Below are 24,548 nucleotides of genomic sequence, written 5' to 3' on the forward strand. Positions count from 1 at the left end.
CAGCACTGTGAGATCCAGCCTCACGTGGGGCTCCACAGTGCGGAGCCTGCTTAAGATTTTCTGTCTTCCTCTCTGTTCCTCCCGCCGACCCCCCCCCCCCCCCCCCCGCCCACACACACACACACAAATAAAAAAAAAAATAAAGCATTTTAAGGGAGACAGAAGGACAGGGACATGGGCTTCCAGTTACAAGAGGGCATTTTGCCCACCTGTTTCCTCTAAAACCCTCACTAGAAATGACATTAAAGAAATTGCCTTACAAAAAGTTATCCTGCAGCGACTAGAGAAGGAAGAGGAGACAAACCTAGGAAGTGATAGGAGGAGTGACTGACCTCACGGATGTGGGAGAGGGAAACCTGAGCCAGCAGGTCCCATAAATTCTGTCCCACTTCACCCAACTGGTAACGGCCCCTCCCAGAGATCCAGCGTCTACAGAGGTTCAAACAAGGTCTGGAGGTTCTCAGTGCAGTTGAGGGGGGCTCAGGGTACTGAAATGTAGAGGCTTAAGTGGAAGCTTACCTATTCAGTGTTAATGCCCTCTCCCCCTGCCCGCCAGCTGCTTCTCCTTCCTGTCACTCAGAATGCTGTCAGCCAGGCTTGTACTCCATGTACGAGATTGGAAGAGTCACGTGTGGAGAATCTGACCAGCGCAAGAGAGAAGACAAACCTTTGGGGATTCCGTCATGCAAGGGCATAGCCTGACCATCCTAAAATGAAGCTTCAGGTGAACACACGTATGTCCACAGAGCTTCCCATCAGCTTTGTAGTGTTCGGCCCTCCTATATGAGTGAGTGGACAGGCAAGGGTGACCAGACTTGAGGAAAGTGTCAGTTGAAAAAGAGAGGAAGGAAAAGAAAAGAACTCGGAAGAAACAGAAACTATGTGGGGAGAAGAAATTTGCAAAAACTGTCGTTAACGTCCGAGACAAATGATATATCAAAGGCATAAGAATAAGATACCATCAACAAGGAGTTTTTTTAAGAAGCTCTTGGAAATTAAATGCACAGTAGAACTGAAAATTTCAATACAAGAAGTTAAAACTTCCTTAAAATTAGAGTGGTAAGACACAGAGGGCATTCACTTTCTAACATCCCCTCTGTAAAGAGAGCTTTCCTACTGTTCTTACTTTCTGATCTTATGCTCTAATAAACTTTTGCCTGCTGCTCAAAAAAAACCAAAAACTAAAAAAAAATAAAAGACACAGATGGAAAATGGGAGAGAAAAGCAAAGTAGAAGATACATCTAAAAAGCTAAATATTAGGGGCGCCTGGGTGGCGCAGTCGGTTGAGCGTCCGACTTCAGCCAGGTCACGATCTCACGGTCTGTGAGTTCGAGCCCCGCGTCGGGCTCTGGGCTGATGGCTCGGAGCCTGGAGCCTGTTTCCGATTCTGTGTCTCCCTCTCTCTCTGCCCCTCCCCCGTTCATGCTCTGTCTCTCTCTGTCCCAAAAATAAAAAAAAATAAAAAACGTTGGAAAAAAAAAATTTAAAAAAAAAAAAAAAAGCTAAATATTAAATATTCACATAGGCATTCTAGAAAGACAGGGTGGGGAAAATGGGGGAGAAAATAATCAGAGAAATAAGAGGTTTTCCAGGACTGAAGAACAGGATTTTTGAGATTGAAAGTCCATTTACCCAGATCAGGGGATGAATAGAAACCACTCAGAGACCCATCAACATGGTTGGGACATTGAGGACAACAAGAAAACGGGTCAGTACAAAGGTATGGGGATCAGAAAGACCTCAAACTTCTCAACAGCATCATCGCAATCTAGAAAATCGTGGAGCTTTCATATTTTGAGGGTCACTGCTTTGCATCATAGAATTCTTTTGCCAAACTCTTTTTTTTTAATTTTTTTTTTTTTTTTACGTTTATTTATTTTTGAGACACAGACAGAGCATGAACAGGGGAGGGTCAGAGAGAGAGGGAGACACAGAATCCAAAACAGGCTCCAGGCTCTAGGCTCTGAGCTGTCAGCACAGAGCCTGATGCAGGGCTCAAACTCACAGACTGAGATCATGACCCGAGCCGAAGTCGGACGCTCAACCGACTGAGCCACCCAGGCGCCCCTTTCACCAAACTCTTAATTGTGACAGTAGAACACAGACATTTTCAGATGTTCCAAGTCTCTAAATGTATCTCGCTTGTTCCACAGCTCTGGAAGCAACTTGACTTTGTGCCTTAGTGTTGTGGTCCTTAATGTGTGGTCCCGGAACCAGGACCAGTGGCAGTGGCTGCACCTGGCAACTTCTTAAAAAAGGCATTTTGGCCCACCCCAGATGTCTTCAGTCAGGTGGTTCTGGTGCACAGTGCAGTTTGGGAACCACTGCTTTAGCAAAATAAAGATGCAAACAGGAAAGAGGAAGATAGCGGGGATCCAGGAAGCAAAACATCCAGCAGCAGAGAGAAGGGGAGACAGCTGCCAGATGGTGGTGCATTGAGCTCCCGGGCATAGCTCCTCACAGACACCTGCTGGAGTGGGTCAGAGGCTCCGGAAGGATACATTGCTTGTGTTCTTCTGGGTTTGAACATTAAGAGATTTATATAGGGGCACCTGGGTGGCTCAGTCAGTTAAGTGTCCGACTCTTGATTTCGGCTCGGGTCAAGATCTCACAGTTTGTGAGACGGAGCCCCACGTCAGGCTCTACACGCTGATGGTTCAGAGCCTGCTTGGGAGTCTCTCTCGCCCCACCCCTCTCAAATAAACTTGGAAGAGATTTCTATAAACGGAAGTGGATGTAGGGATGAATTAGTGACAAGTTAATAGAAAAGTGAGCAGATAAGAGTAATGACTAACTACACATAGCCAAAGTTGTGCTGAAAAGGAAAACTAGTCGTAGTATTCAGCAGTGAAAGCATTTATATCATCATGGTAGTGTTAACATTTTATTCTGACTTCTCCAAAATTGTACAATAGTTGTATTGTGAGATTAGGGGGTAAGAGAGAAAAGAGTGTGCAGGGAGGGTCCCCACATGCACACGTGCTTTTGATAGCTGGTAAAAAAGCTAAATCCTTACCTCTGTAATGGGAAGTTAATAAGAAATAGTAAAAGTGAGAAGTCAAGGGGGAACAAGATAGAAACATGTCTGTAATTAAAACTGTGGAAGTACACAAGCAAAGAGACGTCAAGAAGAATTGAAAGTGGTGTGTGGGGAAAAGCAGGAAACTTCTGGCTTCATGTGACTAACCTATGTGCCGGCATGCCTTGAATTAAAAATAAAAGCAAAGTTTGAAAAAGCACAATAGGTGGAGTGGTTTCATAAGGAGTATCAGGGAAGTCCTCTGAACGTACAATTGTCCCTTGAACGGTGCGGGGGTTAGGGGTATCGGTCCCCCGTGCAGCTGAAAATCCACTCCCCTCTAAATTAACTCCCGGCTAAAACTCCCTGAAAACTGAACTACTCCCCCCAAACTTAACCCTTCATGCAGCTGAAAATCCACATACAACTTTGAGCTGTCCCCGAAGTTAATAACCTGCTGTTGACTGGAAGCTTTGGCGATGGTAGAAACAGTTGACGAACACATATTTTGTGTGTTGTATGTATTCTGTACTGTGTTCTTACACTGAAGTAAGCTAGAGAAAAGAAAATGGTGTTAAAACCATAAGGAAGAGAAGATACATTTCCAATACTCTATTGTATTTATTGGGGGAAAAAATCGCCAAGTGAACCCATGCAGTTCAAACCTGTGTTGTTCAGGGCTCAGCTGTACTGTGAACATTATCGAGAGATGGGTTTTGCGGGGGTTCGAAATTGTTCCAAGCTGTTATTTTAAGAATACCAGTAGGAGGGCAGGATTGGGGGGGGGGGGGCGCTCCTTGTTGTTTCTCTAGCCACAGGGGAACGCTGGGTGGGGACGTGCCAGGTATGCTTACCCTGGGCAGTCAGTTTGCTAAGCGGAGGTTGGCAGAGGGCACCAGGAAGGTGCTCAGGCAGGCCTCATGTGTTGACCTACGGGGTTGGCACCATGATGCCACAGCTGAAGCCCAGTCCCGAGCCAGATGGAGCTGTGGGATGGAGGGCACCCGTTTCTTTCTGTGTCAAGTGGGGACCCTGATAACACCTACCTCACACTGGTTGTGAGGAGTGAATGAGTTAATGCACGTATAGGGCTTAGAACAGCGCCTGGTATGTCTTTTAGCAATTAGCGCTGAGGGTCCAGAGGATATTGACACTTTTTTTTTTTTTTTTTTTTTTTTACTTTTTATTTTGGAAAAAAAAAAAATCAACCCTACAGAAAAGTTGTAAGAATAGTGCAAAGAACTCCCTTGTACAAGCCTTATTGCTAACATCTTACCACTTTTGCCTTTTCTCTCTCCGTATGTACCTATATGATATTTTGCTCACTCTTGTTATTACTGAAAAATAAGTTGCAGACATTGTAACCTTCCTTGCTAAGCACTTCAGTGTATGTCTCCTAGGAACCAGAGTAAAGTGGTCAATTTTAGGAAATCTCCCACGTATACCAAGCTAGTTTGCAGTGTAGACACCTTTATGAAATTTTACCGCTTGTTCCAATACCATCTTCCCAGCAGGACACCTCTCCCCCATCCAGGATCCAGTCCAGTCTCTAGTGTCCTTTAATCCGGAACAGCCTTTCTGCCTTCCTTTATTTTCTCTTTGACCCTTTTGAAGAGTTATCAAGCCACTTGTTTTGTAGAATGTCCCTGGATTAGGGTGGGCTAATTTTTCCTCGTGATCCGATTCGGACCATGCATTTTTGGCCAGAATACCACGGCACATCCCTCAGGAGGCTCCTGATGGCAGTGTGTCCTGTTAGGAGTGATGTTAACTCTGAGCACCTGGGCCCTTTGTCATTAATAAGTAATCTACAGGAAGATACTTTGAGACTGTGTGTGGACATCCTGTTCCCCAACATATTTTCACCTGGTGGTTTGAGCATTTATTGGGCATTGACACTTGACCAAAATCCTCATGAAGTTCACTTGCAGGTCAACGTCTTGATTTGGCATTTAGATAGACACCAAAGTTTACTTTTGCTTGCCAATAAAAAAACTTAGCATTGGGAAGCATACTGATTTTTATCAGAGAAGTTTTAATCCATTTGGCTCAAAAATGCCCTTCCTGGGGCTTAAGCCTAAAAGGCTAGATTCATTTATCCACTTGTTCAGTCTTCGTTGAGTGCCTCCTGCAGGCCAAGTGCTATTCCTGGTGCTGGGGATAAAATGATTAAAACAATTTTTAAAGGTAGACAAAAACCCCTGTCCTCCTGGAAGCTGCATTCTAATGGGAGAATCAGACAATAAATCTGTACTGTACTGTCAGGTGGTAAGGAGTGAGGAAAAAGCAAGCCATCGGCGAGATAGACAGGGATGAGGTAAGGGGAGCTCCTTCAGCAGGGCTGGTGGAGAACTCCAACCTTGACTTAAGTGAGAGCAGCTGGTCAGAGGCCTAGAGATGGGATGTGAGTTAGCGGAACTGTAAAGAGGTCTGTGTGGCCGGGGCGGAGACATCGAGGGGGTGATGGTGGTGAATGAGGTTGGAGAAAGGGCTAGAGCAGGGTGGCTGAGGGCTGTGTAGACAATGCTGGGAACCCAGGGGAACGGTCCAGGTTTGAAGGGGGGCAGCCCCCACCCCTGTCAACAGCACGTGAAGCCAGCCCACTCCTGCCCGGGGCTGCTGGTGGTGGCCTGACAGAGGCCTGGCCCCCAAGAGTGATTAGCTCTGAGGGGGTCCAGGGTCCAGCAGTGGGGCTTCTGCATCCACATCCAAGCAGGAGTTTCTCAGAAAAGAAAGAAAGATGGCAGGAAGTAAGGAGCTGGAAAATGCCTTTTTCTGTTTTCCCTGCCACAGAAGGGGAAGGCGGGAGGAAGGGGAAGGCGGGAGGGGGCTGGCCTGGGGAGGCGCCTGCTTCCCAGCACCCTGGGTGGCTGGGGCGGTCTCTGACAAGCCTTGGCAGACAGGGGCGCGCTCCTGGGCCCAGCGGCTTTCTGATCTGAAACAGCCAGGGAGCCCCAGGCTGTGAGCCCGGGCTCGGTGGTCATTGCCAGCAGGGCGGGCTGTTCTCCAACGTGAGTGTGGCCTTTGTCTCCGGCCGGCTCCCCCATACGGAGGGAGCTCCTCCTCTCACGGGTTTTCTCCCCGCTGCCCAGCCCAGGCTACCAAAGTAACAGCAAACACAGCAACAGTGAGAGCTAGCCTGTGAGAGAACTTCTCTGTGCAAGGGGCATGGGGGTGGGGGTGGGCACCTGCTGAATGCTTCCCACCTACTGCTCACTGAGTTCTCATAACCACCCTATACAGTAGGTCACCCGCGCCCGGTTACACAGCTAAGTGCAGAGCCAGTATTTGAACCCAGGCCCACTGGTGCTAGAATCTCCGTTCTCTGCAAAGCTACTCTTGGATAAGGGATTTTCCTGGAGCACACTGCAAGGGTCAAGGCAATGCCATTGGGTCTATTTCTGGCAGTTTCTTATCTCTTGGGACCTGGTGTACTTGACCTCTGGCCTTTCTCCCAGGGCCATTAGAGGGTTTTGGGAGTGAGGAAGTACTTTTGCTGCCACCTCGAGGGTTGTGAGGAGGCCTTTGTGCCTCCATTTCAGGGTCAGATCCAGAGATTCCCAGGAAGTGGGGGGGACGTGGTGCCCCCCACTGGTCCAGATGACATGTTTCGTTTAATGTTGACAGCAACTCTAAGGGCAGATTTTGTGACCAGTCTTTAACAGATGAGGAAACTGGGGCCCCGAGAGGTTAAATAACACACCCAAGGTCGGACTGTCTGTAAGCGGGTGGGGGGAGTGTGGTGTCAACTCAGGTCCAGAGCCTGTGTCTTTGCGCTGAGCTGCTGTGCCTCCCAGAGCTGAAGGACTGGTGTTTGATGCTCACTGGAACTTGTGTGCTGGGTTAGCACCTCGGTCTGTCCCCACTGGACTGTTGGAATAATATGCGGCCAGCAGGTAGGTGTTTGAAGAGCACCAGCTTTTAGGGTAAGGAAACCTCACATTTGGCGTTGCCTCTGTCACATCTCGAGGCAGAAGTCCTGACTCCTGTGAAACAGGGATTCAAATTGCCTACGTCCTCAGACCATGTACGAAAGTGTAGATGCGTGCAGGAATTTCTGGAGTTTTAAAGTGTGCCTGCTGGGCTTCCTTCAGGTTACCCTGGGCGAGCACTCTGAATCGAGAGTAAGAGAGTTGGGCAGGACATGGGTCTGTTGAGAAACATCTTGATTTTGTTTTTTTTTTTAATTTTATTTTTTTAAATTTACATCCAAATTAGTTAGCATATAGTACAACGATGATTTCAGGAGAAGATTCCTTAGTGCCCCTTACCCATTTAGCCCATCCCCCCTCCCACAACCCCTCCAGTAACCCTCAGTTTGTTCTCCATATTTATGAGTCTCTTCTGTTTTGTCCCCCTCCCTGTTTTTATATTATTTTTGTTTCCCTTCCCTTATGTTCATCTGTTTTGTCTCTCAAAGTCCTCATGAGTGGAGTCATATGATTTTTGTCTTTCTCTGACTAATTTCACTTAGCATCACACCCTCCAGTTCCATCCACGTAGTTGCAAATGGCAAGATTTCATTCTTTTTGATTGTCGAGTAATACTCCATTGTGTACATATATATATGTATATATGTATATGTATATGTATGTATACATGTATATGTTTGTGTATATTTACACATGTATATATGAATATATGTATATGTATACGTATATATGTATATACATATACATAGGTATACATATACGTATATATACATATGTATGTATATACATATATACGTATACATATGTATACATATACATATATATACATATGTATATACGTATATACATATATGTGTATATATATATATATACACACATATATATATACACCACATCTTCTTTATCCATTCATCTGTTGATGGACATTTGGGCTCTTTCCATACTTGGCTATTGTTGATAGTGCTGCTATAAACATGGGGATGCATGTGTCCCTTCAAACCAGCACACCTGTATCCCGTGGATAAATGCCTAGTAGTGCAGTTGCTGGGTCGTAAGGTAGTTCTATTTTTAGTTTTTTGAGGAACCTCCATACTGTTTTCCAGAGTGGCTGCACCAGGTTGTATTCCCACCAACAATGCAAAAGAGATCCTCTTTCTCCGCATCCTCGCCAACATCTGTTGTTGCCTGAGTTGTGAATGTTAGCCATTCTGACAGGTGTAAGGTGGTATCTCATTGTGGTTTTGATTTGTATTTCTCTGATGATGAGTGATGTTGAGCATTTTTTCCTGTGTCGGTTGGCCATCTGGATGTCTTCCTTGGAGAAGTGTCTATTCATGTCTTTTGCCCATTTCTTCACTGGATTGTTTTTTTTTGGGGGTGTTGAGTTTGATAGGTTTTTTTTTTTATAGATTTTAGATACTAACCCTTTATCTGATATGTCATTTGCAAATATCTTCTCCCATTCTGTCGGTTGCCTTTTAGTTTTGCTGATTGTTTCCTTTGCTGTGCAGAAGGTTTTTATTTTGATAAGGTCCCAATAGTTCATTTTTGCTTTGGTTTCCCTTGCCTCCAGGGACATGTTGAGTAAGAAGTTGCTGCGGCCAAGATCACAGAGGTTTTTTTCCTGCTTTCTCCTCGAGGATTTTGATGGCTTCCTGTCTTACATCGAGGTCTTTCATCCATTTTGAGTTTATTTTTGTGACTGGTGTAAGCAAGTGGTCCAGGTTCATTCTTCTGCATGTCACTGTCCAGTTTTCCCAGCACCACTTGCTGAAGAGACTGTCTTGATTCCATCGGATATTCTTTCCTGCTTTGTCAGAGATTACTTGGCCATATGTTTGTGGGTCCATTTCTGGGTTCTCTGTTCTGTTCCATTAATCTGAGTGTCTGTTCTTGTGCCAGTACCATACTGTCATGATGATTACAGCTTTGCAGTATAGCTTGAAGTCTGGGATTGTGATGCCTCCTGCTTTGGTTTTGTTTTTCAAGATTGCTTTGGCTATTCGGGGTCTTTTCTGCTTCCATACAAATTTTAGGATTGTTTGTTCTAGCTCTGTGAAGAATGCTGGTGTTATTTTGATAGGGATTGCATTGAATATGTAGATTGCTTTGGGTAGTGTCGACATTTTAACAATATTTGTTCTTCCTATCCAGGAGCATGGAATCTTTTTCCATTTTTTTGTGTCTTCTTCAGTTTCTTTCATAAGCTTTCTATAGTTTTCAGTGTATAGATTTTTCACCTCTTTGTTTAGATTTATTCCTAGGTATTTTATGGTTTTTGGTGCAACTGTAAATGGGATCAATTCCTTGATTTCTCTTTCTGCTGCTTCCTTGTTGGTGTATAGGAATGCAACCAATTTCTGTGCATTGATTTTATATCCTGCAACTTTGCCGAATTCATGAATCAGTTCTAGCAGTTTTTTGGTGGAATCTTTTGGGTTTTCCTTATAGAGTATCATGTCATCTGCGAAGAGTGAAAGTTTGACCTCCTCCTGGCTGATTTGGATGCCTTTTATTTCTTTGTGTTGTCTGACTACAGAAGCTAAGACTTCCAATACTATGTTGAATAACAGTGGCGAGACTGGACATCCCGGTCTTGTTCATGACCTTAGGGGGAAAGCTCTCAGTTTTTCCCCATTGAGGATATTAACATTGGGTCGTTCATATTAGAAATGTCTCCTGATTTTAGAACACCATTTTCCTCTCCTGCCCTTAAGATCTATGTGGAAGCACTATGTATAAATGATAACAGTTGTAGCAGATGTTATTAGAAGTAGGGAAAAGGATTTAACCAAAGCCAGGTGGTGTTGGACTAGAACCCTAGCCTAGTGTCTGTTTAGGAAAACTATAAGACTTCCTGCTGATGAAAACAGCAGTTCTCAACTGGGGGCAATTTCATCCCCCAGGGGGCATTTGGCAATGTCTGGAGACGTTTTTGGCTGTCCTAGCTGGAGACAGGATTTTACTAATATCCTGGTAGAAATCTGCCGTTCTGGTAACCGTCCTGTAGCATACAGGACAGTCCCCATATGACAAGAATTATCTGTCCAAAATATGGACCATGCCAGGGTTGAGAAAGGCTGATTAAAAATAGCCAGCACTTACATAGTATTTGCTTTGTGTCAGACAATGTTCTAAGTGCTTCACAGGTATTAACTTGTTTAATCCTCCCAACTCTGTGACATAGGAGCTATTATTATCCTCCGTTGACAGATGGGGGAGTAGGGGCTTGGGAAGGTTAAATAACTGGACCAGGGTCAGGGTCCCGAGGAAGGAACAGGCAGAGCCAGGACTTGAACTCAGTCCAGCTCCGGAGTCCACGCCTTTAACCATGGTGCTCTGCTGCTCTGCTTTGCATGAGGGAAGGCTACTTAGCTTTAAGTCAGATCTTCAGCTTTGGGTCTAGAAAGCCACATACCAAGAAATTTGCTACGTGACAAGAGTCAGAAACCTTTCATTCTTGTGCCTAGAAAACAGAGTGGGGAAGGGTGGTGAGGGGCCCAGCGACCCATCATCAGTGAAAACCCTGTGACTCCCAGATGCTGAGTGTGATTCAACTTATGAATTTACTGGCGTGAGGCGCCTCATGGGTCCCGGGTGACTATAACCTCTTAGCCTTTGGCTCCTTTCGTTGGGGAATCAGAGATGGGGGTGGGGGTCACCTGTCTGTGCTGGGGACCAGAGTGTGACAGGACTGTGCAGAGCGTGCACCTAACTTTGGAGTCCCGGGCTGTGTTTGTCATTACAGACGTAAAGACAACCGTGGTTTACCCTGCCACAGAGAAGCACCTAGAAAAGTACCTGCGCCAGGACCTCCACCTGGTCCGAGAGACGGGGGCCGATTACAAGAACATCACCTTGCCCCACCTGGAGTCCCAGAGCCTCAGCATCCAGGTGACTGGCCACCACGCCTCAGACTGGCCCCAGGGGGTGCGAACACAGAGTGCTCCCTGTGGCCGGAGTCTCTGTCTCGAGGATCTGGCAGGGGCCAGCACAGTTCCACAGGTTTGGGGTAGCACAGGCAGCACTGTGGAACCCCTGTCCCCTCCTTGTGCAGGAGTGAACGCACAGATGTGTAAGTAACTGCACAGGACAGGAGAGGGTGAGTGTGCTGTGGGGAAAAGCAACCAGGGTGAGTAGCACGGGAAATGCTGGACTGAGGTGGCCGCTGTTTTATCCAGGATGGCCAGAGGCTCGACCCTGGTCCCGGGCATGCCGCTGAGGCTCTGTGGGACTCTCAGAGCAGCCCAGGCCTTTGGAGAATTTGTATCTGCCTCAGCGCTGATACTGTCTGAGAATGACTGTGCCCTCACCTGGGTCTGTGAATGGGTCAAGACTGACGCCAGGGTAGCCACCCCACCCCATTCCAGACTTTTTATTCCTGGTTCTGCCTGTGCAAACCCGCCTCTGGGAGTCGAGTCCCAGCGTTAAAAACTTCATTCACTCGTTCCCCTTGCATTCGTTCCCCAGAGAGCAGGGTCCTGATGTGCCTGGTGGCTTAGCACAGGGCCTCCTCTCCCGAAGGCTAATGTGAGGTTTGGCGGTGTCTTCAGTCACTAGACCAGATGCAAGGCCATTTAGCTAAGAGATCCCGAGTTCTTGATGGGCCGAGGCCCAGTGCCAACCAGAGCCTGCACCTGCAGTCGGCCCCAAGTGAATGCTCAGCCTTAAATATGATGGATGAGGCGTTTCCTTGCTCACTTGCTGGCTCTCACCATCTCTGTCTCTTCATCATTCACCCTTGTTCTCTTTGAACGTTTCTCACCCACTCTGCCCAAGATCCAGGTTGTGGCTTTGGGGGGTGGTCAGACACAGGGCACTCATCGCCATGTCTCCCGGGCCAGAAGAAGGGAGGGGGCCCTTGGGTGTGGGAGCCAAGGGCCCCCCCAAGTCAGTTATACATGGGAGAAGTAAGGAAAGGGTGGTTGGCAGGTGTGCGGGAGGCCGTGTGGGGCGACAGGCCGCTTTCCTACTTGGGAAGACCCCGCTGGCTGGGAGTCCTCGTCCCCCTGTGCCACATTTGCACTAGGTTTTTCTGGCTCAAGCTGGCGTGATTTTTTTTTTTTTTTTTTTTTTGAGTCCCTATACTTGCTCTGTCTTCTACATGGAAAGGAGATATGTCTGCATCTTGCTAGATGGCTGCTGCCATTCAGGGTCCCAGAGGGATCTCCTGGAATATGTGTTCTGTGGCACCAGTTGCACAAATATGGGATCCAAAGGAGGATGCTCTTAAAGTTGGTGTGACTTGTATGTGTACTGTCTTATCCACTGCCACGTACTTCCTCTTGGAAAATAATATAGCCAGATTCTCCTACTACTCGGCCAAGTTCTGTTTGACACAAGTATTCGTGTATTATTTCTTGACCGTTTCCAGTAGGTTTGCAAAGCACTCAGCTCAACTGGCAACACTCATTGTATTAATTGTGCACCTACTGTGTACCAGGCCATGTACTAGGCTCTGGAGGGTCACCAGGGTGAACACTTGTAATGCCCCCAGAGTCTTGTGGGGAAGACAGACATGGAGTCTGACCAGCACAGTACAATGGGATAAGCACTCTCCCGTGGGTGGTTTGTATCCAAGGTTCAGTGGTGACACAAAGTGAGGTGATCAGCCTGGACAGTGGGGGGCTTTACAGAGGAAGGGATCCTCCAGTTGGGTCTTAAGGGACAGATGGAAGTTTGCCAGGTGCACAAGGTAGAGAAGGGCATTCCAGGCAGAGGGAAGAACAAAGATAGGCCCCAAGAGCTGGAGGGTCAGCAGGACAAACCAGGAGCAGATGGGCAGGGGCCAGAAGCAGGCATGTGCACCTGTCAGGACACCAGGAGCTCCCAAACCTGGCTGATCATCAGGATTGCCTGGGGAGATTTTTTTAAAATACAGAGCATGGGGCCCTACTCCATGTCTACTGAATCAGGATGTTCAGGGAGTGGAGCTGGGAAATCTGTATTTATTTCTTTTATTTTGCAGAGAGAGAATGAGCAGGGAAGGGGCAGAGAGAGAGGGGGACAGAGGATCTGAAGTGGGCTCCGTGTTGACATCACGGATGTGATGCAGGGCTCCAACTCACAAACTGTGAGATCATGACCTGAGCCGAAGTCGATGTTTAACCGACTAAGCCATCCAGGCGTCCCATGGAAAACCTGTATTTTTTTTTTAAGTTTTATTTATTTATTTTGAGAGAGAGAGAGAGAGAGAGCATTTGGACAAACGGGAGGGGCAGAGAGAGAGGGAGAGAGAGAGAATCTCAAGCAGCATCCACGCTGTCAGAGCAGAGCCCGCCACGGGGCTCCAGCCCACGAACCATGGGATCATGACCGGAGCCGAAGTCAGGAGTGGGACAGTCAACCCACTGAGCCACCCGGGCACCCCAGGAAATCTGTATTTTTAAAAAATATGTTTCTAATGATCATCAGATTTGAGAACAGTTGCCACAGGCAATGAGGGTCCCCCTAGACGGGTTTAAGTATATGGGTTCCACGAGATTTAAAGAATTGCTCGAGTTTGGTGAGTGTGGAGGGCTCTAAAGACCAGCGTGGGCCCGGGCCGAGGCCGAGACAGTGGGGAAGGCTTCGGCAGTGATTTGAGAAGTAGGGCTCGAAGCTGGCGGATTCGAGAGGCGAGCAGAGTCTGGGGGTGGCTCCAGGTCCAGCTTGGATGGAGCATGGATAGGTAGCGGGGTCACTAACCAGGACAGGGGTTGTGGGCAGCGGAGAGGGTTTATGTCGGAAACAGTTGAGTTTGGGACTTGGGAGCACTCCCCAGGTGCCCGGGACTGTTTCAGCTTTCTCTGTGCATTCCCTCATTGACTCTACTCAGCAGCAATTTGGAGACGAGATTCACAGCCCGTCAGTGTCACCCCGGTGCCCATGCTGTCAGCCGACCACCCTATTTGGCTCCTCAAATTTGAGGTTCTTGTAACTCCTCAGTATATAATGCCATCAGGGGCATCTGGGTGACTCAGTTAGTTAAGCATCCAACTTCACCTCAGGTCATGATCTCACAGTTCGTGGGTTCAGCTCAGAGACTGGAGCCTGCTTCGAATTCTGTGTCTCCCTCTCTCTCTGCCCCTCTCCCCCTCCCCCCTCAAAAATAAATAAACATTAGCAAGTGAATGAAAGGAAAGAAAGAAAGGACAAGAGAAAAGAGAAAAGAGAAAAGTACTGCCGTCTGACATCTGGATCCCGAGCATTAGAGACCATCAGGCTAAAAGTGTTGGTCTGTGAGTCGTCAGGTTGAGGTCAGTGTCCGTCCAGGGTTTGGATTCCCATTCTGCCATCTCCGAGCAGTGTGAGTGTCCTGCCATTCTGAGCCCATTTGTTCGCCTGGAAAATGCAACTGGGGTCCCAGTGGGGGTTGAGAGGGGCACCACAGATCACGTCCCCACTGTTGGTTCCAGCACAGACTGGGCACCAGGACGGTAGCTGCCGTTGTGCACACGCAGGTCCCATTCCGAGGACAGGGGAGATCAGGGGAGGGCAGTGCCGATACAGCAGAGGTGTGGACAGGTGAGGGGTGGCCGGAGGAGAGCGGCTAGCAGGGGGGCGAGCAGAAAAGCAGGAGGAGAGTGAACAGGGAGTGAGGTATCCCACGGGAGACTTGCTGGTGTCACCTGCCACAAGGAAGCTATGCCAGGTGCCTGCCAGAAGCCGGGGGTGGCTGAGTCCCCCGGGCTTGCATCCTGATGGGCTCGCTCCCCGTTACAGGCCCTGCCCCTCCCCTCCCCACCCCTACCCCCCCCCCCCCCCCCCGACCATGATTTGTGTGAATTCTGTTCCCTGGCCCCCTCCCTTTCTCAGCTGGGCTGCTGGCCTGGGACTTCACGTGGATTCACACACACACCCCCCCCCCTGCTCTCCCAGAGGCCTGCTCCCGTGACCTGAAGCCGGAGCTGTGGGGCCAGACTCGGTTGGAATTGGTTGGAATTCCTCATGCTTGCTTTTTCCTTACAACGTGAGGACGACCGGGACACCAGCTTGACCGGGTTGCTGCGCACGGTAGTCCCTGGGAGGCCCTGAGAACAGGGCCCGCATGTGGGAGGGCTGCTCACCACTGCCAGGCCTCTGCTCTCGGTGCAGCGGCCTCCGGCAGAGCACCTGTTGTCATTGCCACGAGGCTGCGGCTCGACGCCCCCCCTTGCTGGAGCTTTCTGAGCACTTTCCTCTGCCTTTATGGGGCCTCCTCTGTGCCAGGTGCTGTCAGTCACTTTATACTCCTTGCCACTCTGTGCCGTGCAGGTATCGTCTCAGAGGGGGAGACTCCAGCCCCCTCTCAAAGGGGGAAACTGAGGCTTGGAGAGTACACCACTTTGCCCAAGGTGTCAGCTAGTTAGCGAGGAGGCGGGAGAGGACACCAGGACCAGTTTGTTCTCTGTCTACGACTACACAACTTTCCAGTCTGAGGGGGCTGCTTATCTGGGGGCAAGAGACAGCCCAGGCCCCAGGGAGGCCGCTCCAGGGCTCTCCACAGAGCGTCATCTTTCACCTCCGTCACCTTTACCGTTGGGTCGCTTTGGGTCACCTTCTGGCTGGCTTTTTTTTTCTGCCGCTGCACGTTCCCAGCAAGACTTCCAGCAGGAGAGGAAATGCATCCGTGGGAGACCCCGGGGCTGCGTGGGGCAGCCACTGCTGGCTGTGCTCCAGTCCACTCCCAGGAAGTGGCGGGAAGGCCCCTCTTTTGTAGTGGGTGGGCCACATGGTGACCGACCTGTTGGCCTTACCAGGGGTCTGGGAACCCCAGATACTCCCAGGCAGGTACCCTCTGCTCTCTCCGTCTCAGACGGTCACGTTTGACCTTGGCCGCGCCGGCCGAGAGCGAGGATGTGGACTCAGCAGATCAGCTCCCACGGCCCCCCGGCCTTCGCGGACACGCTTGTGCCAGAACTCCCAGGAGCAGGCAGAGGAGCCCTCCGCCGGCCTGGCCATGTCCGTGCCCGGGCCTCTCAATCCGCCCCCTCGGTGAGCCGGAAGGCCCTTCCCAGGCGCAGGCCCAGCCGCTGCCCTCTGTCTGGCTCTGCAGCAGCCTTCTGTCTCGGATTTCAAGCTGGGAGTTGACTCAGAGCTCTGGGGAAGTGAAGAGAGGAGGTCTCTGTGAGCCCCGTGAGAACAGGGGCTTTCTTCTCTTAACCCCCCTGCAGGCTGGCTTCTTCACAGAGGCCACCAGGACCCTAAAGGTAAAACGACATCCTCGGGATCCACACAGTACTCAAGGAAGGGTCCTCTGAAGACTGCCAGCAGCCGGTAAAAGGGTCTGAGAGGGGCTGGAGGCCCTGGCTTGACAGGAAAGGTCCGTGTAATTGCTGTCTCCCAGCTGTGCCTATTCTGTGTTGTCACACAAGGGCCGTGTCAGCGGAAGCCGCTGTGGCTGCAGGTGGGCAGAGGCGCCAATCCCACCACAAATGAGAGTCCCACCCAGCAGGGCGGGAAACCCATACACATCCATGTCTAGGCCCTGAGCCTTTCCTGCCCTGGTGCGCAGCTGGCTCCCTCCCCAGAGGGAAGGAAGTCCCACCCTGTCTTTGCCTGTGGCCCTGAAGAAAGTGGGAAGGGGCCCACGGAGACCGCTGTTCACGAGTCCCGCGGGCAGGAGCGGGGATGGATGCACACAGGTCGGCGAGGCCACGGCAGAGCATGTACATGGCCTAAACGCAGGAAGGACCCAAAGAAACGGCCCCATCCGAGCTGCAGTGGCCCCTGAGGGGATGGCTGTGGTGGGAGAGGGGAAGTCTCTTCTGGACCCCCAAGAGCAGATCGGCGGGGACAAGGCAGCCTGAGTGTAGACCCCCTGAGCTCAGTGACCCCATATGGCTTGGCTGTCCTTCCTGGAGAGGCCGGAGAGCTTAGCTAGCCTGGTCTGTGGTGTTTCCCCAGAGGTTGTGAGTAGCTATGTGAACCCCCCCCTCTCCCCCTCCTTCCAGTGGGTGTACAACATTCTCGATAAGAAGGCTGAAGCTGACCGGATTGTTTTTGAGAACCCAGATCCCTCTGATGGCTTTGTCCTCATCCCCGATCTCAAGTGGAACCAACAGCAGGTAAAAGCTTTCTTGCTGGGGCTCTCTGGTCTCCCAGTACTTGCTCTAGGTTGTTGGGCCTCCTTAGTCCTGCCCTTCTTTCTCACCTTGGTTCCTCTCTCTAAGCCGATTTTAATTAACCAACAACAGAAACCTGAGCTGCGCGCAAACATTCACACCTTAACGTGTCCACTTGAAGTTCTCTGTGGCTGTCCTCCCACGCAGGGGGGAAAGAATGGTATGATGTTTGCGCCCATAAGCATACGGCCATTCTTTAACCAGCCAAGTGGCTCAGCTGCCACCCTCCCTTCCAGGAGCACCTGGAGCCCTAAAGAGGACTGTTTACATTCTTTCCATGCCCCTGCATACCAGCAGATCCAGGCAGGCCTAAGACCTGAAGCACTGATAGGAAGGAGCCATGGCAACCAACGCAAAGGGTCCCCTCCACCACCCGAGACCAAGAGGGGTCTTCCAGTGGCCCAGGCTTCCACTCGGGCCTGTCAGCTGTTTCCTGCTCTCCGTGTCCCTCGCTTCCACTGTCCTAAGGAGCAGGTTTCCAGGGTGAGCAGACCTCACTCACCCTCTCTGTCCGGTTCTCCGTAGCCTCCGTCTCTCTCTTTTTCGCCTCCCTTCCTCACTGCCACCCCAGCCCACCACCAAAGCTGCAACGGGCACCACCTCTTTGGGTAGACTGGATACCCCTGGCATCAGCAGCAGGCAGAGAACAGTGTTGCAGGAAGGGCTGTTCACGTCACGGACTGGAACGTGGACCTGGGCCGGGCTCAGCCTGTGGCGGGCCAGGGGCCACGGTGAGGCCAAGGAAGCCAGATGCGGGATTGCTGGGTAGGAAGTGGAGAGGAGGTAAACTCTCTCTTCTGGTTTAGATCTTTGAGTCACCTGAGCGTGGGTTTGCCGCGCTGCCCTCCGGTGGACCCTTCTGGTTCCTGGGCTCCTCACACAGGTGGCGTTCTAGAGTCCGGTCAGTCACCTCCCCACGCACACCTTCCCTCCTGCTTTCCCAGTCATGGCCTGCCTTTGGGTCCTAAACTGGGCTCACCCACAGTTTACTTGGTTTTGGTTTGGTGATTTCTAGATCTACAATGCCACTCCTTCACTACCCAAAAAAGGGCGCTGAGGGCCTGCGGTTGGGGTAAAGGGACAGGACTTCAGCTCAGAGGTACACGGGCAAGTGAGTGCCAGCTGCCTCTTAAGAGCAGCTCCTGGGAGTTACTGAGCTTGGCCTGAGGGGTGGTAGAGAATCTGAAGGGATTTTTGGAAGTTGTAGCACTGAGTGACGATTTGTTTGAGGCAAGTGAGACGGAAGGAGATAATTGTCCACTAGCGGGTGTTGTGGCGGACAGAGGCTGCAGGGGTTCCTGTGTCCACGCCCCTACCCCCTGCCCTTCAGCTTATCTCCGCCTCAGGCCTTGAGGGAAGAAGCCAGCTCTGGCCCTGGAGTCATCTGGGGAGCGGGGACAAGGCCACAGAGCGGGAGTGCAGCTCTGCAAACCCCCTGTCTGTCCCCTTGGGCAGCCCCGTGCCTGGAGGCCCCGGGTCACAGACTGGGTCACGGGAGATGGGATGTGAGGTGGAAGGAACTTCTGCCTCACGAGATCTTTGAAGACTAAGGAGCTTGTGACTTGTAGGAGGTGGTGGTCTGAGGGCCAGGCAGGGACAGCAAAAGATTGACTCCTGCATCTCCATTCAAGAAGCCCTTGAACACACTTGAGCCCAGGGCCCTGAGAATGAAAAACCATTGTCCTTTTGACCTTGTGCTGGCAGGCATCCCGCTGGGCCTGCCGGTGGAACTGCCCTGTCTCTCCGTTCCCTTTAAGACAGAAAAGTCTTCAGGAGCTGCACTGGGCTCCCAGCCACAGGGCTGGGGCGACTTGCCCTTGGGGGTTGTGAATAGGCCAGCTTAAATGTCACGTTTCCCTTAATGGTCATACAGGTGCAATTGTTCTTAACCTTTCCTTAATTAGCACTTGTCTCTTAGTGGTGCCATATTTCGTTGTCTCAAATCCTTGCCTTGTGACAGAACACTGAAATTGACTGCTCCCTTAGAATTTGGCAGCGTGGCCAGCAGGCGAGACAGACCAGGCCTGGACTTCTTTGTCCTTGTAGTAGAGGAGGGTTGAGGAGAGAGGAACCCGCCGTATTTTCCCTAAGGAGCCTTCCTAGCCACCCAGGAATCTCCTCGCCTCCCAGCTGCTGGCCCAGGATTAAAGAGACTTTGTCCATATGTCCATCATCCACCCATCTATCCATTCCACATAGATTTATCAAATGCCTAATGTCTGTTAGAGAATCTTGCCTCCCTGGAGTTTATAATATCCCTTCCTCCGTTCTTTTAAGCGATCACCTGTATATTCTCTTTTATTTGCTTTTTTTTTTTTTAAGGTCTAGTTAATACATGCACGAGGTAAAAGTGCAGAATAGAATAAATAGTGCGGTGAAAGCAAGTTCCCTCACCCCACATTCTTCCACTTCCGTTCCCCAGAAGGGGCTGTTTCTCAAAAGAGATTATGTCTTTGTCTCTCCTTCCAGGTATCGTCTCTGCATGTTGTGTATATAAGTATATAGGGTGTGTTTCTATGGACACAACATGCACTTCCCGCTCATATAATGTAGGTTCTTTGGTCTAAAGGGCTCAGACCAAGAAACTCTTCCTCTGGGTCGCTCCAGAGGTGGAAAGATGGCCCTCCGGCCATTCTCCACCGTGCCCCTTGCCAGGAAGCTGTTCCTTTGACTCTGCTGTCCTGCCTTGTAAAAAGAGATCAGTGGTGACTGCCTGCCCGAAGTGACCGATGGGCCAGCTTGAGGGATACCAGCCTGAGACCCTTGACAGCTCCTTGTCTGGCTTTCTTCATGCCATTTCTCTGGGCCGGGGGCCCTTGGGCTGCCTGCAGAAAATCTGGACTCACGTCTGCCTATCACAGAATGGGTTTCTTTCCCTGCCAGTGGAGCAAAGAGGTGTGATTTAATGCCACGTTTGTGATTTGTCAGCAGACATCATCTAAAACAAATGCCACTGTTATTTGAGAGCCTGTGACAGTGACATATAAGAACGGCTGGAGACACTGACAGGCACATGTACACCCCGAGTTCAAGCAGTTCTGTTTCCTGCTTCTCTTGGGCTCCTCACGAGGGACAGAGCAAATGTCCTGGGCACAGGCCATGAGAAGGGAGAGTCTGGGAGAGACCGATGGGCAAAACTGAAGCCTAGGTAGGCACAGCTCAGCCATCTGCTGGGCGGTTCCCACGGGGCTGGTCTGTAGCCGGCCTGAGGCAGAGAGCCCGGATTGTTGGAACTCGTGCAGAGAAGAATGTGGTAGGAAGAGACTCTGTTGGCCTGAAGGGGCACAGTTGGACACCAGGCACCATATGGAAAACCGTCTTCTCAGTTTTCAAACTGGGGCCCTTGGGGATTTGGTTGGTGACTCACGGTCCCCAGATTATGTCCTTGAGGGATCTAGCAGCTCCCACTGCCTGGCTGAGTGCTGCCGGCTTCCTCCTGCGTCTTGCTCCTTGGAGCCCTGGTGTCTGGGGCCTGCCTCGCACATGGATGTGATAGTCGGCCAGGGCCAGTGTGGGTGAGCGGGGAGGGCGGGAAGGTTTTCTGGGCAGAAGAAGAGTTTATTTGCTCTCTGGCACAAGATCTTGTTGACTTTGGTTCTTTACACTGTTGTGATCTCCAGGTTTTCGGCCAGGCGCTGTTTTCAGGAAGGACAGCCGGAAGGGTTGGCCTATGAGCCCTGTGCGTTAGGGGAAGAGAGGAAAAGGTTAAGCGCTCTGGTGGTTGCTCATTGCTGAGCTGGCCCCGGGGCCCCTTTCCACCTTTCAAATCCTTCTACATCCTTCCCCTACACTGGACTCCAGACAAATCGAATTACTTACTCTGCCCCTCACATGCTGTAGACTTTCTTGTCTCTGAGGCTTTGCTGTCACTGTTCCTTCTAACCTGAATGCTCTTCCTCTAAATGCTACCCCTTCTTCAGGACCTGGGTCCCCTACCTCCTCTTCCAGGAAGCATGTCTGGATCACCCTAGCTAGATAGTCTTTCCTTCTTCCTCCTGTACTTTTATCACTTTGTGTCTTGTAGTAGTTACTCACCTATATGCTATTAGATTTTAAAGTCTTGGAGGGAAAGTTGTCCTTGGCACTTCTTTGAACCTTCTCCTCCCACCCCCTCGTCAGCTCTGTGAGTATATAAATATTCCTATATGGTACTCTTTAGCAGAAAGAATAAACAGAAGTTCTATCCTTAGTCTGTCCCACTCATCCCAGGCATGTGGAGGCCCCCACTGCCCAGGGATTGGTCCTCCCGTGGGCTCCCCGGGATCGCCTGTGGCTTGTGGTACAGCAGGCCTGGGGGTGGGTACTTCCTGGCTTCCCTGCAGAATTCCAGGACTGGCAGCCTCCCCTGGCTCTGTCCCCTGCTGAGCCTGGTTTACCCATGCCGATCTCTGCGCAGCTAGATGACCTGTACCTGATTGCCATCTGCCATCGCCGGGGCATCAGATCACTGCGGGACCTTACTCCAGAGCACCTGCCGCTGCTCAGGAACATCCTCCGGGAGGGGCAGGTGAGTTGCCTTGGCCACATCCGTACTGAAGCCCAGAGGAGTCATATTCCAATTCCAGTGTGTTCGTGGCCACTTTCCTCACCCTTCTGAGAAGTCCATCTGTGAAAGGGGCCGGTCTCTGGATGCCAGTCCCAGGACCTCACGAAGGTCCTTTAGATGGACTCACAAGGCCCTTGTCTCCTGGTCCTGCCCTATCCTTCAGCTCTACTTTCAGCCACCTTTCCTCCGCCAAGGTTCCCCTCCCATCCCAGGATCACCTGTGTCTGCTCATGACAGCCACATTGCAGCAGACATGTTTCTTGGGGAGATGGGTCCCTATGGCCAGAGACTGAATTTTGTAGCACCTGGCATTCTGGGGTGCTTTATATTGGGATATTTGTTGAATCACATGAAAGTAAAGAGGAGCCCTGGGGCACCTGGGTGGCTCAGTCGGTTAAGCATCTGACTTCAGCTCAGGTCATGATCTCATGGTTCATGAGTTCGAGTCCTACATTGGGTGAGCTCAAGCCCCATTCTCTCTCTCTTTCTCTCTGCCCCTCACTGACTTGCACCCTCCCCCTTTCAAAAAAATAAATAAATAGAAAGTAAAGAGGCAAAGGAAGGTGGGAGAAGTGAGTCTAGAATCCTGAGTTGTGGTCTTGATTCTGACATTTTGATCCTAACCACCGGAGAGACTCTGGGCAGGACTCTTCACCTCACCTCTCTGGGCCTCAGTATCTGGATGGAATGCTGCTAAATCACATTCTGTGAGGTCGTTCTCAGAAACATTCAGAGATGTTTCGGAAACGATCAAAGATGCAGCCCCCGTGCCAGGGCCCAGCAGTCACCAGGGTGCCCGGCCAGGAGAGAAGCTCGCCACCTTGCTGCTCAGAGGCTTTGCCGCAGGCCTGGGGGAGGGGCTCTCGTGGGTCCGCTCTCTGCTGACCTCTAGACCCCAGCTGCCCGGCCTTCTTCCTCCCGCCTGCCCACATCACTATCTCTCTGGCCACCTGTCTCTTTTTGGAGTCATTTGCTTCTCTGCTAAAACGCCTGTGGATGTCAGAGAGTGGTGTCTTTCTCTCCGGGAGATGTGGGGCCTACACTTGGACTTGCCCTGCAGCTCAGGCAGCCTCGCCCAGACAGGCCAGCCATATGTATCCCCGGAAGGCCTTTGGGTGCCCCGGCCTTGACCTCACACTGCTGCAGAGATCCCCAGGCGGAGTTCCAAGTCCAGGATGTAATTGTGGCGTGTATTCTGAGCCCACTGAGGCCCTAGTCTTTTTCTCTTCACCTCTGACCTCCTCAGGTATTCACCCAGAATGGAAATCAGAGTCTCCTGTCAATGCCAAGCCTAGGAGGCTCCTGAAAGGGAGTTCGGTAGAAAAAACCCTAACCCCTGAGCAAGGTGGAGGGTGGTCAGAGGGAGCCAGGGCCAACGTCCATGTTCCCCACTTCCTCCAGGAGTCCAGCGAGACCTTCCCCGGATCTTCTAGGGGCAGCCCTTCCCATGCACCCTCCCCCACCCTCTCTCTTCCACCAGGCCTCGGCTCAGCCCCGTCCCTGTCACCCTTGTTCCCGGCTGTGCACTCTTCCATGCTAAGAGGGGGTACAAGCCTCCCTCCCACTTACCCGGTGACTTAAGCACGCATTGGTCACCGGGGGGGAGGATGGTCCCCATAGTCTTGGGCATCTGGGGCCTGTCTCTTGGCACTGGGACTTCCTAGATTCCCAGTAGCGACTGTCTGAGCAGCCTGAATGTTGTGTGCAGGTTGGAGTGTGGAACCCTAATGGAGGCCACCGTTCCCTTCATTTGGGAGAAGGAGCCTCCCCCTTGCGGCTGTCACCTGCTTTTGTTGACTCCCTGGAATGGAACACAGAGACCCGTAGCAAACCGTGGGCAGGGAGCTGTTTGCAGGGTTTTATCAGACGTCCGGAGGCTAGTCGGGGATTGGGCCTAGAGGAGGGTTCTGGCGCTGGCCCGTGGGCAGCACGGTAACCCGTCCCGCCGCTACCCTTTCTCAGGAAGCCATCCTGCAGCGCTACGGGGTGAAGGGGGACCGCCTCCGAGTGTACCTGCACTACCTGCCTTCCTACTACCACCTGCACGTGCACTTCACCGCCCTGGGCTTCGAGGCCCCTGGCTCGGCGGTGGAGCGGGCTCACCTGTTAGCAGAGGTGATCGAGAACCTGGAGTGTGACCCGGAGCACTACCAGCGGCGCACCCTCACCTTTGCCCTCCGGGCCGACGACCCCCTGCTCCAGCTCTTGCAGGAGGCCCAGAGGAGCTGAGTGTGGCCCAGGGGCCGTCCCCTGGGACAGGAACACAGATGTGCGGGCTGGGGGGCAGGGCGGGGAGGGACGGAGGGAGTTTTAGCACCAAGTGGATTTTTCAAAAGTGTATTTTGTACCGGCTTATTTCTAGTATGTGAATAAAGTATTGGTCTCCTTTGGTGTGGACTGACGCCAGGGCCTGGGGAGGCAGGTGGTGCGAGAGAGCGGGATGGGCAGATCCTGAGAAAAGAGCAGCCAAGTCGGGGGGCGGTGGCTTCAGCTGACCTGGGAGCGTGCCGAGGGCTTTCTGCAAATCCCTGGGAGCGCCATCCCTGGTGATTGCCGAGTCCCGAATCCAACAGCACCTCTCCCCGTCTGCAAGCCTTACTCCGCCATCACGCCCCTGTCCCTCCTTCCCATTTTCGACATCTTCCTAATGGTTTTCTGGGCCCACATGTCTGGGAGTTCCCCAAAAAAACCAAATACAAAAACTCTCTGGAAATAATCTATAGAGGTTTTTTTTGACAGCGCTTCCTCTTTCCCTGCCCAGAATTGAGATTGCACCTCCCGTGTGTGAGTCAACCCTGCTGATAAACTTCTTGTTGACAAGGATGAAGGATGACCGCCTGGAAGTGGGAGGGCTTTAATAAGAATCAGATGAGGCAAAAGCCCAAAAAGCCTGCCTTTGCCTCTGTTACTGGGTCGGCGAGTCCCTGGCCTTGAGTTTATTATCTAGGCAGGAAGACAAAACAGA

General features: G+C 51.2%; 1 protein-coding gene across 3 annotated transcripts in view; it reads left to right on the forward strand.

Moving 5' to 3' along the window:
- Positions 1 to 23,971, forward strand: part of DCPS (decapping enzyme, scavenger) — a 46,643-nt gene extending 22,672 nt beyond the window's left edge. The window contains exons 3-7 of one of the 3 annotated variants that reach the window (XM_058687267.1): positions 10,701 to 10,846; positions 16,087 to 16,122; positions 16,867 to 16,980; positions 21,434 to 21,544; positions 23,546 to 23,971. In XM_058687267.1, the coding sequence (XP_058543250.1) occupies positions 10,701 to 10,846; positions 16,087 to 16,122; positions 16,867 to 16,980; positions 21,434 to 21,544; positions 23,546 to 23,812 (674 nt within the window). In that variant the 3' untranslated portion in view covers positions 23,813 to 23,971. The remainder of the gene's footprint in view (positions 1 to 10,700; positions 10,847 to 16,086; positions 16,123 to 16,866; positions 16,981 to 21,433; positions 21,545 to 23,545) is intronic. The other 2 variants (XM_058687269.1, XM_058687270.1) reach the window with 2 other exon arrangements.
- Positions 23,972 to 24,548: the final 577 nt, after the last annotated feature.

The sequence above is a fragment of the Neofelis nebulosa genome, chromosome 10 (assembly GCF_028018385.1).
Source record: "Neofelis nebulosa isolate mNeoNeb1 chromosome 10, mNeoNeb1.pri, whole genome shotgun sequence".
NCBI classification, from domain to species: Eukaryota; Metazoa; Chordata; class Mammalia; order Carnivora; family Felidae; genus Neofelis; species Neofelis nebulosa.